General features: G+C 47.4%; 1 protein-coding gene across 1 annotated transcript in view; it reads left to right on the top strand.

Annotated features, from left to right (window-relative positions):
* The first annotated feature begins 1785 nt into the window (after nt 1-1785).
* KCNK5 (potassium two pore domain channel subfamily K member 5) overlaps nt 1786-17746 on the top strand; it is a 60046-nt gene continuing 44085 nt past the window's right edge. Inside the window, exon 1 of the mRNA XM_038397499.2 lies at nt 1786-2650. Coding sequence (XP_038253427.1) covers nt 2072-2650 — 579 coding nt within the window. The 5' untranslated portion in view covers nt 1786-2071. The remainder of the gene's footprint in view (nt 2651-17746) is intronic.

The following is a 17746-nucleotide window of genomic DNA, read 5'->3' as shown; positions in this document are numbered from 1 at the left end:
ACTCTCTCACACAGTTCAGGCAGAAGGGTAACCCCTCCCCGCCCCCCAGTACAGGTGGAGGGGACTCTCTCACCCCCCCAGTACAGGCAGAGGTTTGACCCTCCCCCCACAGTACAGGCAAGGGATGTCTCTCTCTCACACACACATAGTACTGGCAAAGGGTTAACCTCCCCCACAAAGTACAGGTGGAGAGGTGTCTCTCAACCCCCAAACAGTACAGGTGGAGAGGTGTCACACACACACACACACACACACACACAGAGTACAGGCAGAGGGATGTCTCACACCTCCACAGTACAGTCAGAGGGGTGACTCACTCACCCACACATAGTACAGGTGGAGGAATCTCTCTCTCTCTCTCACCCCCCCCCACAGTACACATGGAGGGGTGACAGTCTCTCTCCCTCACACACACCCCCACAGTACAGGCAGAGGGTTGACCCCTCCCCGCCCCCCAGTACAGGTGGAGGGGACTCTCTCTCTCTCTCTCACACCCACACCCACTGTACAGGCAGAGGGTTGACCCCCCCAGTATAGGCAGAGGGGTGTCTGTCTCTCTCACCCACACCCACAGTACAGGCAGAGGGTTGACAACCTGCCCCCCCAGTACAGGCAGAGGGGTGTCTCTCTCACACACAAAGGGCACAGGCAGAGGGGTCTCTCTCACCCACACAGAGGGCACAGGCAGAGGGGTCTCTCTCCCACACACACAGGGCACAGGCGGAGGGGTGTCTCTCTCTCCCCCACACACACACAGTACAGGCGGAGGGGTGTCTATCTCTCTCCCCCACACACACACAGGGCACAGGCGGAGGGGTGTCTCTCTCTCTCTCTCCCACACACACACAGTACAGGCGGAGGGGTGTCTCTCTCTCTCTCTCCCACACACACACAGGGCACAGGCGGAGGGGTGTCTCTCTCTCTCTCTCCCACACACACACAGTACAGGCGGAGGGGTGTCTCTCTCTCTCTCTCCCACACACACACAGTACAGGCGGAGGGGTGTCTCTCTCTCTCTCCCACACACAGGGCACAGGCGGAGGGGTGTCTCTCTCTCTCTCTCCCACACACACACAGTACAGGCGGAGGGGTGTCTCTCTCTCTCTCCCACACACAGGGCACAGGCGGAGGGGTGTCTCTCTCTCTCTCCCACACACAGTACAGGCGGAGGGGTGTCTCTCTCTCCCACACACACACACACACACATAGCACAGGCGGAGGGGTGTCTCTCTCTCCCACACACAGCACAGGCGGAGGGGTGTCTCTCTCTCTCCCACACACACACACACACACACACACAGAGTACAGGCGGAGGGGTGTCTCTCTCCCCCCCCCCCACACACACAGAGTACAGGCGGAGGGGTGTCTCTCTCTCTCTCTCCCACACACACACACACAGTACAGGCGGAGGGGTGTCTCTCTCTCTCCCCCCCCCCCCACACACAGTACAGGCGGAGGGGTGTCTCTCTCTCCCACACACAGTACAGGCGGAGGGGTGTCTCTCTCTCTCCCCCCCCCCCCCACACACAGAGTACAGGCGGAGGGGTGTCTCTCTCTCTCTCTCCCACACACACACACACACACACACACAGTACAGGCGGAGGGGTGTCTCTCTCTCCCACACACAGTACAGGCGGAGGGGTGTCTCTCTCTCTCCCCCCCCCCCCACACACACACAGAGTACAGGCGGAGGGGTGTCTCTCTCTCTCTCTCCCACACACACACACACACAGTACAGGCGGAGGGGTGTCTCTCTCTCCCACACACAGCACAGGCGGAGGGGTGTCTCTCTCTCTCCCACACACAGGGCAGAGGCGGAGGTTAGACTCTCTCTCCCGGGGCTCTGGTCGCCCTTCTCGGGGCCGGGGCCGGGGCTGCGCGCGGAGCTCACACACGTGGCTGCCGGGGCGGGGGAGGCAGCCCCGCGGAGCTGGCTCGCAGAGGCACATGGAGCGGGCAGAGCGCGGCTGAACGCGGGTCCCCCTGGTCTCCCCGTGCCGGGTCTCCGGGGTGGAAACCTGCCCAGAGCTGCTCAGCCGAGGCGAAGAACTTTCCCCTCCAGCCGCCCCGCATGCGCCCCCCGGGAAGGGCAGGAGGAGAGTCGGGGCACCCAATTCAAACAGCCGCCGAAGGAGCGAGGCGGGAGGAAGAGGGGACGGAGGCAGCCAGAGGGAGGAGACGGTGGGAGGAGAGAGAGCGAGAGGCCAGCGGGAGGGAGAGGGAGCCACACAGACAAAAAGGGAGGGAGAGCAGAAAGGTGTGGGGGGAGGGCGAGCAAGGCAAGGCAGAAGGAGGAGGAAGAAGAAGAAGAGGAGGAGGAGGAGGAGCAGCAGCAGCAGCAGCAGCAGCGTCTCTCAGTCGCTCTCCAGAGGGAGCCCAAGGCTGCTGTTCCCTTCCCTGCGCCCCGCCAAGGCATTGTCAGCGCCCTGCTTGTCACTGTCCCCGAGCCGCCCCCTCCAGCACCATGGTAGACAGGGGCCCCTTGCTGACTTCTGCCATCATCTTCTACCTGTCCATTGGGGCAGCTATCTTTGAGGTCCTGGAGGAGCCCAACTGGCAAGCAGCGACGGAAGATTACAAGGACAAGAAAACTAAGCTGCTCAAGGAGTTTCCTTGCCTGGGCCAGGAAGGGCTGGAGAAGATCCTGCAGGTAAGTGCGGGGAGCTGCCTCCTCTCGGCTGCTCTGGCCGGTGTGACCCTTTGAACGTGAGGATCTCGAAGCGCGGTTAAGAGAGCTTCACAAATCCTCCCTGTGAGGCAAGACAGCGTTAGTAACCCGCCGCTGAGACAGGGAGAGCTAAGGCTGATGTCTCCTTAACCAACATCCTCCCAAAAACAAGACACGTGTGCGTGCCATGCGATTGCCCGCCCCCCCCCGCGCCAAAACTTTGAATGAAAGGGGTATCGGGATAGTGCTGTGTGTTCCCGTAAATGTCTTACGAGCCTCTTTAGAAGTCCCTGCCCCAAGCAGGTTCCTGGCTTAGCTGGGCACTTGCCATGCAAAACCTGCGTCCTAAGTATCTCAAAGTTTACCTCTGGGGGAGATCTCTAACAGGGGAGGGCCAGTCTTCTGGGGATGTGTGTTTTGGAGAGCAAATCCCATTTGAAAGTAGGGTGCAGTTAAAAGAGGTTTATGCCTGTCTTTAAGGAAGGGGGAGGGGAATAGCTTTGGTTTTCTAACAAAGTATTTTCATTCATACCTATGGGGGGTGTCTTTAACATTTGAGGTTTTATGAAGAATTTTATTTTTAACATGAGAAAAGAGAGTTTGACAAATACTTTTTCTTGATTGGTGTACTGAGTTTGAATCAACTTTCTATAAATTTCCCATATTGCAAAAGTCAGTGCTGAGCATTCAGGTTTTTTTGCCAGTTGCAGGCAGGGCATATGGCTTCCCTGGGGCACAGGCCTGCAGACTGGGTTTATATCAACAGGTGATGTGCTTTGTAGGGTTTTTTTTTTCTTTTCTTTTTTCCTTTTAAGACAATGTAGTATCTTGTATAATTTTAAAACACATCTAACTGAAAGGAATAGTTGAGTTTACAATAAAAACGTGAGATTTTCCACCAAAGGGAGAGATGCTAAATTTTAAAATGCAGTTGGTTTACTGTAAGTGTAATTTGTCTTTACTGTCTGTGGAACAGTGGTTAGAGTCTAATTAAATCCGTTTTCTAAAATTGCTTTTCAACCTTTAACCAGAACGGTGCAAAAATTTCATTTTCAACTACCAATTTAACTATATATGTGTGTGTGTGTGTGTGTTAATTTCCCTAGGTTTCAAAAATGTATTGACTCCTCCTTAGGCTGCCTCAATAAGGTACTACTCTGTGGAATTACCCTACTGAACTGTTTGCTGATGCATTACTGTAGCAACTTTTTAACAAATAAGATTAACAGATTCCCCCTTCTTCTTTTTTTTTTATCTCTGTGTGGATACTTTTGGATATCTGAATGGAGCCTAGGTGGTGGCATGAGAATCAGGGAAACAAAAGATGAAGCCAAGAAATTGGTGCACTTGATCCTCTTCTTTGTTTGGTCTGTGTTTGTTTTTTCTATGTGCTTAGTAAGTTCTACTTTGAAAAGTTTGCCTGGGATCTGTGTTTAGCTCTGGTAACTTGGTCTGGTTTCCCCTTAACCCAAGTTTTTCCCAATCAAAATTGTATGGTTTGCTTGGGTGGGAAGGGTTACAATTTGAGCTTCATTTGTATGAAGCTTAGGATATGTGAAGGGGTAAATACTAGATATTTTAATACATCAATTACTAAAGAACCACTTTATAATATGGTAAGTAAATGCAGTGTATAGTTTAATCTTTGTAATATATAGCAAGTCTATTCTTTGCATCTCACTTAACTTCCATGATTTGTTACATCCATAGCACTGGACCGCTTCCTAACCATAAGGAGTGGTTGGTGGTGGAGGGGAGACGTGTTCCTTGTATGTATAACTCCTCTTTACAGCTACTTAATAAGACTCAACAGATCACACAGTAATACTAAACTGTTAGTGCCTTGCTATGCATCTAGTGTGCGCATTAATTAGCATGTAGTTTGTCTCTTTGGGGCCTATGCAATAGTTTTATATGTAAAAAACACGTACAGTAACTCTTCACTTAACTTTGTAGTTATGTTCCTGAAAAATGCACCTTTAAGTGAAACAATATTAAGCGAATCCAATTTCCCCATAAGAATTAATGTAAATAGGGGGGTTAGGGAAATTTTTTTCACCAGACAAAAGACTAATATATATAATCTACACACACACAGAGTATAAGTTTTAAACAAACAATTTAATATTGGTACACAGCGATGATGATTGTGAAGCTTGGTTGAGGTGGTGAAATCTGAGGGTGGGATATTTCCCAGGGAATGCCTTACTGCTAAATGATGAACTAGCAATTGGCTGAGCCCTCAAGGGTTAACTCATTGTTGTTAATGCAGCCTCACACTCTACAAGGCAGCACGAATGGAGACAGCATGGCAGACAGAGAGAGACACACCCTGTGTGAGAGAGAAATGTACATTGCTCCTTTAAGTACGCTGACCCCACTCTTAAGTACACTGCCTTTTTAAGTAGATAAGCAAGCTGAGAGGGCAGCTGCTGCCAGGAAGCTCCCTCCATCCCAGTCCTGAGCCCTGTCGTGTGTGTCCCCTGCTCTATGGAAGATGGGGTAAGCAGGGTGCAGGAGCAGGGGGGAGGGGGACACCCAGACATCAGCCCCCCTTTTCCCCCAAGCATGTTCCCTAATTGATCAGCAACGTAACCACCTTAACCGGGACAACTTGAGGAGTTACTATACGCTCAGGGCAGCCGTATATGGAAGTGAGCTGTGAGGAATAGAGAAATAAGAAAATGGGGTTGGCCATATGTTTGGTCCTAGCAGGGCCAGATTAACCTTTTACGGCCCTGGTGCCAAACATATTTGTGGGCCCCCATGGGGGCAATGGAGCATGGCGCATTGGGGGTAGGTCCCCGGAGTAAGGGGCTGACCAGGGGCCTGGCATGTCTGCCCAGCCCAGTGAGAGAGCGCTATTCACAAACCAGCAGTTGCCAGATGCACAATGGCCCGCCCAGCCCTGTGCTGCCAGCTTCCCCTCGGGGGTGGGCCCATGCCACGCCACACATTTTCCCTTCCCCGCCCAACACTGGAATGCCCCCCTCTCCCTCCAATTCCCTACGGCCAGAGCCCCCTGGACCCACTGTGCCCAGCACCCCCACCCCAGACTCTGCTACAAATGTACAGTGCCCTGCACACCACCACCACAGCCCATCACAACTGCCCAGCACCCAACACAGAATCTCTACTCCCTAGAGCCCCAACACACAGAGATCTTCCCTGCCCCCTCCCAGTCCAGGACAAACCCCGCCCCCCAGGCCTCCCAGAGATCCACTCCCCCATGCCCTGCTTCCTGGCCACACTCACCAGCCCTTCTGGGAAGTGACTGTGTCTGCCAGGCTGAGCTGCCAGGGCTGGTCCTGGGCTGGGGAATCACTCCGGCCTCTCAGGAGTGGCGCGATCATCCAGGCCAGGTCCTGCCCTGGCCAGGCTCCCTCCGGACCCTCTTGCCTGGAGGGGCCCAACCAAGCCCCCCACACAGTCGTGTGTTGTCTCCCCCCACCCCGATTGCTAGAGACTGGCCAGGTTTCTGCACCAGTCTCAGGCAGCTCGGCTCCAGGGAGACAGGTGGGGCCCCACAGGTGGTGGGAAGCAGAGACTGTCTGGAGCCAGAGGTGCGTCTCACCAGCAGCGGCACAGAAGTAAGGTGGCAATACCATACCAGGCCACCCTTATTTCTGCGCGGCTGCCTTCAGAGATGGGCAGCCAGAGAGTGGCAGCTACTGACTGAGGGCCCAGCTCTGCAGGCAGCAGCGCAGAGGTAAGGGTCGCAATACCTTACCATGCCATCCTCACTTCTGGGCTGCCGCTGGTGGAGGCTCTGCCTTCAGAGCTGGGCTCCTGGCCAGCTGCTGCTGCTCAGCTCTGCAGCAGTGCAGAAGTAAGGGGAGTAGTACTGCAACCCCCCTACAATAACCTTGCAACTTCCCCCTCCCCCCAACTCCTTTTTTGGGTCAGGACCACTACAATTACACCATCATGAAATTTCAGGTTTAAATAGCTGAAATCATGAAATTTATGATTTTCACAGTCACAGGATTTTAAAATTGACCAAAATGGACTGTGAATTTGGTAGGGCTCTACCTATGAAGCATATTCTTGTAGGATATAGTGGAGAGGACTGATGAAGGCTCAGGAGTGTTAAGTGATCAATGAAAGTTAAGTATGCGTGTGGGTATGTGTAAAGATGCAGAGACAAAGAAAACAAGAGCCTGCTACTTCTATCACAGTTGATCAGCCTCTCCTCCTTGTGCTTTTATGATTCTGTGCTTACTGAGATCTCATTCCATTTCTGGTTTCAGAGTAGCAGCCGTGTTAGTCTGTATTCGCAAAAAGAAAAGGAGTACTTGTGGCACCTTAGAGACTAACAAATTTATTAGAGCATAAGCTTTCATGAGCTACAGCTCACTTCATCGGATGCAACATCCGATGAAGTGAGCTGTAGCTCACGAAAGCTTATGCTCAAATAAATTTGTTAGTCTCTAAGGTGCCACAAGTATTCCTTTTCTTATTCCATTTCTGTAATACCCACAGAGGCAGATGCTGAAGGAGCATGTCTTCTCTGCACAGTTAACTCGGACTCTTGCCTTCATTTTAGCCCAACCATCCTTACCGTCCATGCAGAAAAACCGTTGACCTGAGTTTAGAGGTGTTTAAACCCTGGACTAGTTTATATGGCTGGGTTGTAGCTTACAGACTAAACTGCTCTTTAACTCAGGCTCGAACCCACCCACGTTGCAATGGGGATTGAGGCAAAATCACTCCAGTGCCCTTCCACAATTCCCCTCAAAGCAGTAGTGTCAATTCAGATATTTAGGAAGTGGGGAAGGGGGGGAATTCTGATCCTTCCCTCCCTTCTGCCCACCCCCTCCACTTAGCCAGCAAGAACCCCGTTTGTCCTCCCCACTCTCCTCCCGTAGGGACTCCAGGTCTCCCCCAGTTGGGGAGTCTCCCATCTCTTATCCACATGGTACATGAGCCTGTGCTGCCACAAGTTGGGTTCTCGTTGGACTCCCCTGTGTTTCAACATACAGGAACAGACTTTTTATGCACCAGGTTGCAACACCATTGGCCCGGCTGGCCTTCTGTCTGGACAGAGGGGTGGCAGGGCAAATTTGAACAGTGTTGTGACCCTGTGCACCAAGTCGCAATGCCACTTCCTGAAGTTTGGCCTGGCTGGATCAAATTTTAGTGGCATTGTGACCACTAACCAACTCTCTGGCAGCAGCTGTGCTGATTTAGGACAGGACCACTGTTTAAAAGTGGCTGGGCCAGGGCCCCTGCCGGCTCTGTAGCCTGTGGAACTTTAAGCAAGTGCAAAAACCTTGTGGGGAGCATTAGCTCCCCCAGCACCTCCAAACTAATGACACTGCCTCAAAGGACAGACAAGTTCTCCCATGACTGACTGGGTGTGAATTCTAGAGTGTCTTGGCAAAAAGAACTATGGGATACATCTCCAGACACACATGGGTGAATGCAGAAACAGTGAGGACACAGTAACAAGGGTAGGCTTTGCTGTGGGAATGTTCACACCCAGGTTAGCCTCATTAAGGTGCCTGTCACCTTGGCCAGCTGTGCAGTGAAGACAATACCCAGTCACGCTTCTTCTTTCTATTGCCCCTCAGGATTCTGTCCTTTATCCCCCTCTATGCCTTTATTTCTCTACACCTGCAGCCTGTCAGGGTAATCTGCTGGTGGGAAAGACAGTTTGTTTACATTGATTGTCCGCAGCTCCCAGTGACTGTGGTTCGCCATTCCCAGCCAATGTGAGCTGCGGGAAGCAGTAGCCAGCACGTCCCTGCAGCCCACGCCGCTTCCCGCAGCTCCCGTTGGCTGGGAACGACGAACCAATGCCACTGGGAGCTGCGGGCAGCTGTGCCTGCCAGAAGGTCAGTGTAAACAAACTGTGTCACAGCCCGCCAGTGGATTACCCTAACGGGCTGCATGCAGCTTGCGGGCCGCAGGTTGCCCACCACTGCTCTACACCCTTATCCTTGTTAGACCTCCAAGTTCTTATGGCTTCATTCACCATCTCCATGCTGACTACTTCGAAAATAATCACACTTTTCAATATCTAGTCCCACCTCTCTGATGACTCTTCCTGGGTGTTCCGTTGCAAGCTCAAACTCAACATGGCTAAAATGTGACGCTGATTTTCCCTTCTCTCAGTCCTCTTGGTAGCAGTTGATGATAATGTTGCTATTCTCCATGTCATCTAGGCTTACAATATTGCTGTCACTATTGTTAAACTATGGTATATAATGTCATCGTGTGCGTGGCATTTCTCACAGAGAATGAAAACGTGGAGTAACATCCAGCCCCGTTGAAGTCAGTGGCAAAAATGCTATTAATTTCATTGAGGCCCAGGATTTCACCCATGGTACCTGCATCACTTACAGTCTGGGTCATATTTAAATTTTCTTTCCCCCAACCAGTATCCATGCTTTTGTTGATTCCTGCTGGTTCTTATAACATCTCTAAAATCCATCCTTTTTCCGTCTGTCCCTGGTCATCCTATCTTAACTACCAGAACCACCTGTCAATGTACTCGCCCCCCAGCACATCCAAAACTACTAGACTGGCAAAATTATCTTCCTCTCCTACTGCTCAAACTGCCATGCCCCTGTTTGAGTACCTTCATTTGCTTCCCTGAACTTGTCTTCAAGGTCCTGCATGACTCCAGATACACACCTTTACTTTTGTCTTTTCCCTTCTCTCCCTGTACTCCTCTTAAGCCTTCTGCTTGGTTGCTCATTTTGTATCCTTTCCCCTCAGTACTTGCCTTCTGCAATGCAGCCCCATGAGGCTTTGAATAGCCTTCTTGATCTTGTGTGTGTCAGTCGACTGTCCTCCCTTGTTCCAATATCCCTTCTAAAACCCCACTTCTCTGTGAAGCCTTTCAACAAATGTCCACCAAACTTAGCTTGCCTTCTAATAATCAACTCCAAGAAAACCACAAGAAACATGCAGAAAAAAGTTAGCTCTGCTGACCTGCTTTATGTAACAGGATGGTGGGAAAGAAAACAAAAATAACAAGAAATGACTTTGTCCCAAGAACAGGGCTGCATGCTGTCTTGTCTCATACCCAGCACGCTGTGTTCTGATTTAGTGTCCAATTAAGTAGACACACTGGGCTCAGGAACAATGGAAATTCTTTTTGTGGAATGGCTTGCAGAATCTGGTCCTATGATCTTAAGCTCCAAGGAGCCAGGGACCTTATCAATTTATTTGCTTGTCAAGTCCCATTTAGGCTAGTATTTCTAGATTGATTGATTTTGGTTGATTATTAACAGACTAAAAGTGCTTTTAAGGGGGACAGTATCGGGTCAATTTGGCCTAAAATTTAGATTCTGGAAAAAGAGGTTTTGCTACACTTAATAATAGAAATGCACCAAATTAAAATACATTCTCATGGAAACAGGGTAACAAAGTTTTCCTACAGAATTTACAAATGACACCCTGCAGCATATGCTAGAGCATGAAAACTTGCAAATGAATCCAACCAGTCTGTTTTCACCACCTGCACTGAGAGAAATGCAAAAAAGTAAATCATACAGTGAAAAATAAACTACTCTTCTAATAACCTTATGTAGTGTTTGTAATAAAGGTAAGGACACTTGTTCCCTATTAAGGATTCACAAATGCTATTTTTGAAGTGTCTCACTGAGGCATGTAGAATTATACCAATGTGCACAGTGAGTCTCTAGGTTGTGTAAATGGCTGCTTTCAGTCAGGTGACACTATGCTTCTAGATAAAGCCGTTAAGCCATGTTTCAGTTTTCCTCTGATCAAACCCTGTGTGTCTTTATTTTGACAACTTTACACACGCCTGCAAGGCAATGTTGGGGATTGGTGGGGAGGCACCCATGTACTCAGAGGTGGAAATTGGTGTCTCAGGGTCCACTCCCAAGACTTCTTGAAATGCCTTGTGTAACTTTCCAAATCCAAGAAGATTCTGAGCAATTTCAAAACAGTGCACACGTTAATTAGTTATTTATCTGGAATAACTATAATTTACAGTTAACTAAATTACCAACAAATGATGCGCACAAACAAAGTAGAGGGCCCCAAATGCCCATGAGAAACTTTATATTAAAAAAAAAAAAAAGTCTTTTGCTTTCTAAATCTTCCAGGACTAGCTCAACAGAAAGCTGCATGTTGTTTCCGGTGAGGAAGGTTGTCATTTAGCTTCACAGGGCCAGGCAGCATGATTTTACAGCTGAGCTGGCCACCACAGGAGCAGTAGAAGAGAAGCTTGGGATAGTTTACAGCCATTCTCAAACTTTATTGCAGAGTGACCCCCTTCTGACAACAAAAATGACTACATGAGCCCAGGAGGGGAGACTGAAGTCTGAGCCCGCCCAAGCCCCATCACCCTGGGGCAGGGCCAAAGCCCAAGTCACACTGCCCTGGGCGGGGAGGGGGGCAAAGCCCAAGTCCTGCCACTCCAAACAGCGGGAGGCTAAACCAAAGTCTGAGCCCCACTGCACAGGGCTGAAGCCCTCGGGCGTCGGCTTCAGTCCCAGGCCCCACCAAGTCTTACGTCAGCCTTGGCGACCCCATTAAAACGGGGTCATGACCGAGTTTGAGAACTGCTGGGATAGTAGCATAAGGCTTGATCTAAAACACAGTTTTTGTACTGGTATAACTATGTTGGGAGGTGGTTAACTAGTATGGTATAACCCCACTATTGTGGATGGCATTATTCTGGTATCAAGGTGCCTTATACCAGTATAGCTTATTCCTGTTCTTGTATGGAAATAGCTATACAGTAATGGACCCTTTTATACCAGTATAAATCTGCATCCACACTAGTGGGGTACAACTTTTTGTGTGCAGACAATGAAATCTGCAAACTTGTACATACAACCTGCTATTGCAGCCAATTGCATCAGGAAGCCTCTGATAGAGCAATGAGGCCAGGTGGTGACTTCTGAAGACCTGCCTACTGTTTTTCTTCCTCTGTTGTGGGAGTGAATTTTCAGAGTAGGGGTAGATATGAGGCTATGTAGTCTTCCCCTTCACTCCAATTTCTTTCTTCTGCTCTTTATTGCCCCACCCAGCTTGTGAAACACTAAGGTAACGGTTGGGAGCTATACTCATGCGGTGAGTCTTACTGACCTTATTTATTGGGAACTTTTTATTTTTGGTGGTGGTTGGGGCAGTCAAAATACTTCTCTTTGATATGCCAAAGTGAGCTGTAGCTCACAAAAGCTTATGCTCAAATAAATTTGTTAGTCTCTAAGGTGCAACAAGTACTCCTTTTCTTTTTGCAAAAAGTTTTGCTGGTGGCAGTGAAAGAAAGAATTCAGAGCTATGTGTAGGAAACTTTTATTTTGGGAGAAAAACATACAAAAGGAAGAGAAAAACTTCCTGTTCCAGCTCTTGAAGTTTGCTTCCTTTAGGTATTTGAACAAATAATTAAGGTCTTTATTAAAAAATCTTACACCACTATAAACAGAAGGCCTAAAATATAGCTAAAGTAACCAGATAGCTTGACTATTTGGACCAGAGCCCAGTGCTATGAAGAAGTGCTTAGAGAACCTCAAGGAGAACTCATGTTAGTGTGCATGGGATTTGTGTGTGTGTGTGAGAGGTTTTTTTTGTTTGTTTGTTTGTTTTTTCCTGAAGAAAAATACCTGCAAGGGAGTTCAGAGAGTATGCAAACAGGAAGATATAGAAGTTGACAACTTCTGTCAGGATTTAAGGATTTTGTCTCAATACCAGACTTGTATATGTGATTGGATTGTTTTGTTTCCCTCTCATTCACACTTCTTATAAAAGAAATAAAATACTTTCTTTGAATGCTCTATATCCAGGGTTCATTACTTCAAAGTTAACATCCTAAAGTTTAATTTTGCATACAATGTTTGTCAGGTTTGAGAGCATCTGTAAACTACTTTTCCAAAACTTGAAAGGCAATTAAGATTTAACTCCACTTGCTCAACACTCAGTAAAGGGAGTAGCGATTTTTAGTGGTGATTCATTCCCCTCCAAGTAATCATCAAATTTGATTTGCTCTTCATTGAAAGGTGCCATTGGCATATTTTCATAAGAATTGTGTTGCATGTAAATAGGGCACATAGTGTCACAAACCACACAGCTGCCCTGATTTCCTGATTTGCTACCCGCTAAAGAATTGGGGGGGGGGGCAGAATTTAATAGTAATCTGAACTTCGTAGTTTGTACCAGGCTGTCTGATTGTCCCAAAGCAAAATGCAACATAGTTTAAATCCATGGAATATTTCCAAATTTTACATGGTTAAAAAATATAAAATCGAGCCGCCTCCACAGGAATGGGACAGGAGATTGCTAATACAAAATTCTTCAGGGAAAATATAATCATTGTTAATATCTAGAACCCAAGAATTTTTAAAGCACAAATTAAGTCATATCCCTGAAAGGTAAATATTGTTTTACGCATTTTTAGAAATAGGGGAACTGAGGAACTTGGGCCTTAATTGACTTGTTTGAGGTTGCTTAGCAACCAGTTGTGGAAGTGGGAATGGAACCTTCGACTCCTGTCTTCTTTGGGATTGCCAACCCTCCAGGATTGTCCTGGAGTCTCCAGGAATTAAAGATTAATCTTTAATTAAAGATTGTCATGTGATGAAACTGCCAAGAATGCATCCAACTAAAACTGGCAATCCTAGTCTTCCTGCTCTAACTACTAGATTACACTGCTTAATAGGCAATATCTATACTAGGAAAACTGAGACCCACAATTCACCAGTAGAGGACAGCACTGCAATACTCTGTAGTTCAGATAACTTCAGAATGGGTAGGTGGAGGGTGGTGAAGGGTTGGGTGTCTTGTGGGGTTTTTTGTTGTGGTTTGTTTTTTAGTTGCTTTATTGTCTAAACCTATTTGGAGCAGGGTTAAATGGCAAGGTGGAAAAATGCCTGAACCCTATCAATGCTACAGCCTCCCCTATTGCCACTGTCAGTGGAGAACTATGAGTCCTAGTTTTCCTAGGAGGGACTCAGCCTTAGGTGTGGCTAATGTAGTCTCCCCCTGGTTATTTTAGGAAATAATACATCACATCATGCCCCCATACGGCTATTGCATCACCCCCCTTGCTTCTGTAGCTTGTAAAAAAATCAGGATTGCATTCTATTTTTCACTGATCTCCTTTTTGGAACAAAATGTTACTTTCACCGTAAATAAGAGTTCAGTTTGTTTTCAATTAGATTTATTTTCCCACAATGCTGTTAAATCCTTAGAACAAACATACTAACAAAGTAGAGAGACAACCAGAAACAAACTACGTTGCAACTGACATTAGCAGTCAAACAACTGTGCAGTCTCTTTAGAAAATAACTAAAACATTTGTTGGGTTTTTTTAATAGCAACAAGCCCCAAACCAAACAAAATAGACATAGTTGGGAAACGTGGCAGAAAGTTCATATTTAGTCCCTCTTTAAACAAAGTACTGCATTTGTAGCCCTCTCACAGAGTTCTTAACATAGTGCTGTCTTTAAAAATGATTTTACTCAGGTCTGGGCTTACGGGTGGGTGACATGAGTGACTGCCTAGGAGACCATTGTTGGGAAGGGTGGGGTGCAGTGGTCAAAAGAGTGCCAGCACCCGGGTAGGGTAACCCCTGCCCCTTGTCGGTGGCTTCATTGGCCCGTGCGGTGTCCTGGCTCAGCAGAGTGAGTGGGTGGGTCGGGCCAGCCTCCAGATGGGGGAGGGAGCTGAAGTTGCGGTGTGGAGGTTGTTGCAACTTACCCCTGACGAGAGTCTGCCCCAGGGACGAGCTAGGGGAGCCCTGGTGGGCCCAGGGAAGTGCCCTGCAGGGCAGGCTGGAGCCAGGGCTAGCCTTGCCCCTGGGGCTGTGCCATGCGCTAGACTCCGGGTGCCGGGAGAGCTACTTTTTTCTAGTGTCTCTGGCACTCACACTGGGCTGCCTGGCGCAGTCTGCTAGACAGGGTAGCTCCTCACCCGCCCCCAAATGCCCGTGGAGCAGGGGTGGCTGGCGTGCACCGGGCTAGTGGCGAGTGCTCCTGGGAGCACACAGCAGTGCCTGAAGTTGAGTGGCACTGAGGAGCAGAGGCAGCGGGGCTCCCTGGGGGTTGGTTCATGGTAGTTCAGGGAAGCAGATCCTGTGTTGGACATGTGCTGTGCTGAGCTTCAGTTAGTGCCTCGCAGAGCTGCCACCCCCCCATCCTCCCATCACGTCACACTGTCACCAGCTTGGCATTCTGCCTGCTAGTACCAGGCACTGCCAGTGCCTTTTGCAGTGGTCTCTGTTGTAGGTGCACGCTGTCCCTACCGTAACTTAAAAGCTTCTCCAGTAAACTCAAGGTGTGTGACTGTGTGTTTTAAGTACAAATACACCATAAAGAAAGGGATCCAAAATACAAGTTTGTCCAGGGTGCTATTTTCTGTAAGGCTGGCCCTCCTTTTACTGAATCATGTGGTAGCCTTCCTGGGGGGCTAGTAGTTACAGCTATAGTAGTTTCTTAGTAGTGGCTCTCAACCTTTCTAGACTACTGTACCCCTTTCAGGAGTCTGATTTGTCTTACGTTCCCCCAAGTTTCATCTCACTTAAAAACTGCTTGCTTATAAAATCAGACATAAAAATACAAAAGTGTCACAGCACTGAAAAAATGCTTACTTTCTCATTTTTACCATATAATTATAAAATTAACCAACTGGAATATAAATATTGTACTTACATTAGAGTGACCATACATCCCATTTTATCCACCACAGTCCCCATTTTAAGCCCTGTCCTGGACCTCCCCACATTTTTGGCAAAAATGGGTATTTGTCCCATTTGCTCTTGTCAACTGATGATCAGTTGACAAGAGCGAATGGGACAAATACCCATTTTTGCCAAAAAAGTGGGGTGTGCCCCCCTATGAGGGCATGGAGGAACGTTCGGGGCATGACGAGCAGAGACAAGACACACCGGGCCTTAGGCTGTTAGCCCTGGGCGGTGTGGGCTTTGGGCAGTCAGCCCCAGATATGGGCAGCACAGTGTGAGCAGAGACTCCAGGTGGCTCGGGCCAACCTCTTGCAGGGGTGGTGGTGAGGGGGAGGGGAGGGACTCGGGCCAGCCCCATGCAGTGTCCTGTTTTTACTTTGGGAAATACGGTCAGCTCTAGTATGTAGAGCAGTATAAACAAGTCATCGTCTGTATGAAATTTTAGTTTGTACTGACTTTGCTGGTGCTTTTTATGTAGCCTGTTATAAAACTAGGCAAATATCTAGATGAATTGATGTACCCCATGAAAGACCTCTGTCTACCCCCAGGGATAGGTGTGTCTCTGGTTGAGAACTACTGTCTTAGAGGGATCTCCTTGTGCAGCAAATTTTCTTTAAAAATACTAACCCAACTGAAAATCCAGGTGTCTTGGTTTCTAAAGGATGTAGCTCATGTTCTAAGACTGTTAATTTTGACTATTAAGTGGAGTATATATTAGGAGAATTGATTTGGGTGGCAGTGGTTTGGTTTTTTTAATGTAATGATAATATTTATAGGGGATTTTATGTTCATCAAAAAGAAACTGGAATTTCAAAATGTAATTTTGTCAAATGCAAAATGGGAAATTCTTGAATGCTCATTACCTATCTTTTAGTATCTCGCTACTAACTTTTTTGGCACGTGTCCTACATATGACTAACTATATCTGAATTTTTTCCCAGCTACATTGGCTTAAGACCTTGATTAATGACTAATTTTTTTTTTTAAAAAGTTGTGCACGTCATTTTAAGCAAAAAGGCTCCAATCCATAAAACCACTTGAACACATACTTAAATTCTACTGACCTTCTACAGGACTTAAGCATATGATTTGCTGAATCTGGATGCAAGTGCCCTTATCTATTCACATCCCTACAAACCTGCATGTGTGAATTTCACTTCAGTTTCATTGGTTTGATCTGTCACGTAGCAGAAATAAGGAGAATGGTGAGCATTTATCACAGAGTTATTTAAATACCCTGAAATTCTGCCCTTAAATTCATTAAAGTTGGTGGTCTGAGGGCAGAATTTGGTCTTCTGTAGTCTCCATTCTACTTTGGGTTCAGGTTTCTTAAGCAAGGACATGGCAGAACCCTGGTGGGTTAGCTTGGTATTGGTATTCCTCTTTGATTAACAAGTAGTTGGGGTACATATTGCAGTTTCCAAAGAGTTGCGTTCTGAAGAGTTGTGCTCCATACATTTTGGCAATATTTTCTTACGATGTGGCATAACTGTAGCCCTGGATATATTTGCATAAATGATTATTTAAATAAAATTTTAAAAATCTGAGTTAACAGCAGGATAAGCTATTCCTTAGCACTCTGCCCGAGGAACTCTGTTTTCACATCTGTCCCTATTTGATTCTCACAGTCGGGTGCATAAGTTCCTGCAGGGTGGATTTGATTTAAATCAAATTGAACTATTGGAACTCATTTACAAAACCTTTTCTTAAACATTACATGAATGTATTGTCTCATACTATAGAATTTATAATCCCTATTCCAGGATAAGATATCTTTGAGCTATAATGTATCTTAATTAAAACTATATTTAGATTGGTTTTTCCCTCAAAAAGCATTTTATCAAAATCTGATTATTATTTTTTTTTTAATCATTGATTTTTATCCACCCTGAATTCCTGTGACCCAAGGAGCAATTGATTGTCCGTTAGCTTCTGAAAACTGTTGCTTATTCAAAGACCTTCAGTGTTTCTTCCTTTTCCCTAAGAAAACAGCATAAAGAGGGAAGGGGCATGGAAGCAATATAAACAAATTGTGGACCATAGTCTTTCAGAAGGGGCTGAATCTATCACACCATGAGATATTTCAAAAGCTCCTGTTCCATCACCATGCAGGTCTGTAGTGTTTTCTCCATATTCACTTGGCCTTAGCTCTTGCTGTGGGGTTGATGTTACAGTAACTTGTGCTCTGGGGCAGTGGTTCTCAACCAGGGTTCCAGGGCCCACTGGGGAGGAAGGGGCGTGAGCTAGTTTCAGGACATCTGCCAAACAGGGCTGGCATTAGACTCGCTGGGGCCCAGGCAGAAAGATGAAGCCCCACTGCATGGGGCCCTCACTGACACTGAAGCCTGAGCAACTAAGTTTTGGGTGTTTCTTCCTTTTCCCTAAGAAAATTGCCTGGGGCCCCCTGTGGTGGGGGG

This window comes from Dermochelys coriacea, chromosome 3 (assembly GCF_009764565.3).
Source record: "Dermochelys coriacea isolate rDerCor1 chromosome 3, rDerCor1.pri.v4, whole genome shotgun sequence".
In the NCBI taxonomy this organism is placed as follows: Eukaryota; Metazoa; Chordata; order Testudines; family Dermochelyidae; genus Dermochelys; species Dermochelys coriacea.
This window is presented reverse-complemented; position numbering and strand designations above follow the sequence as displayed.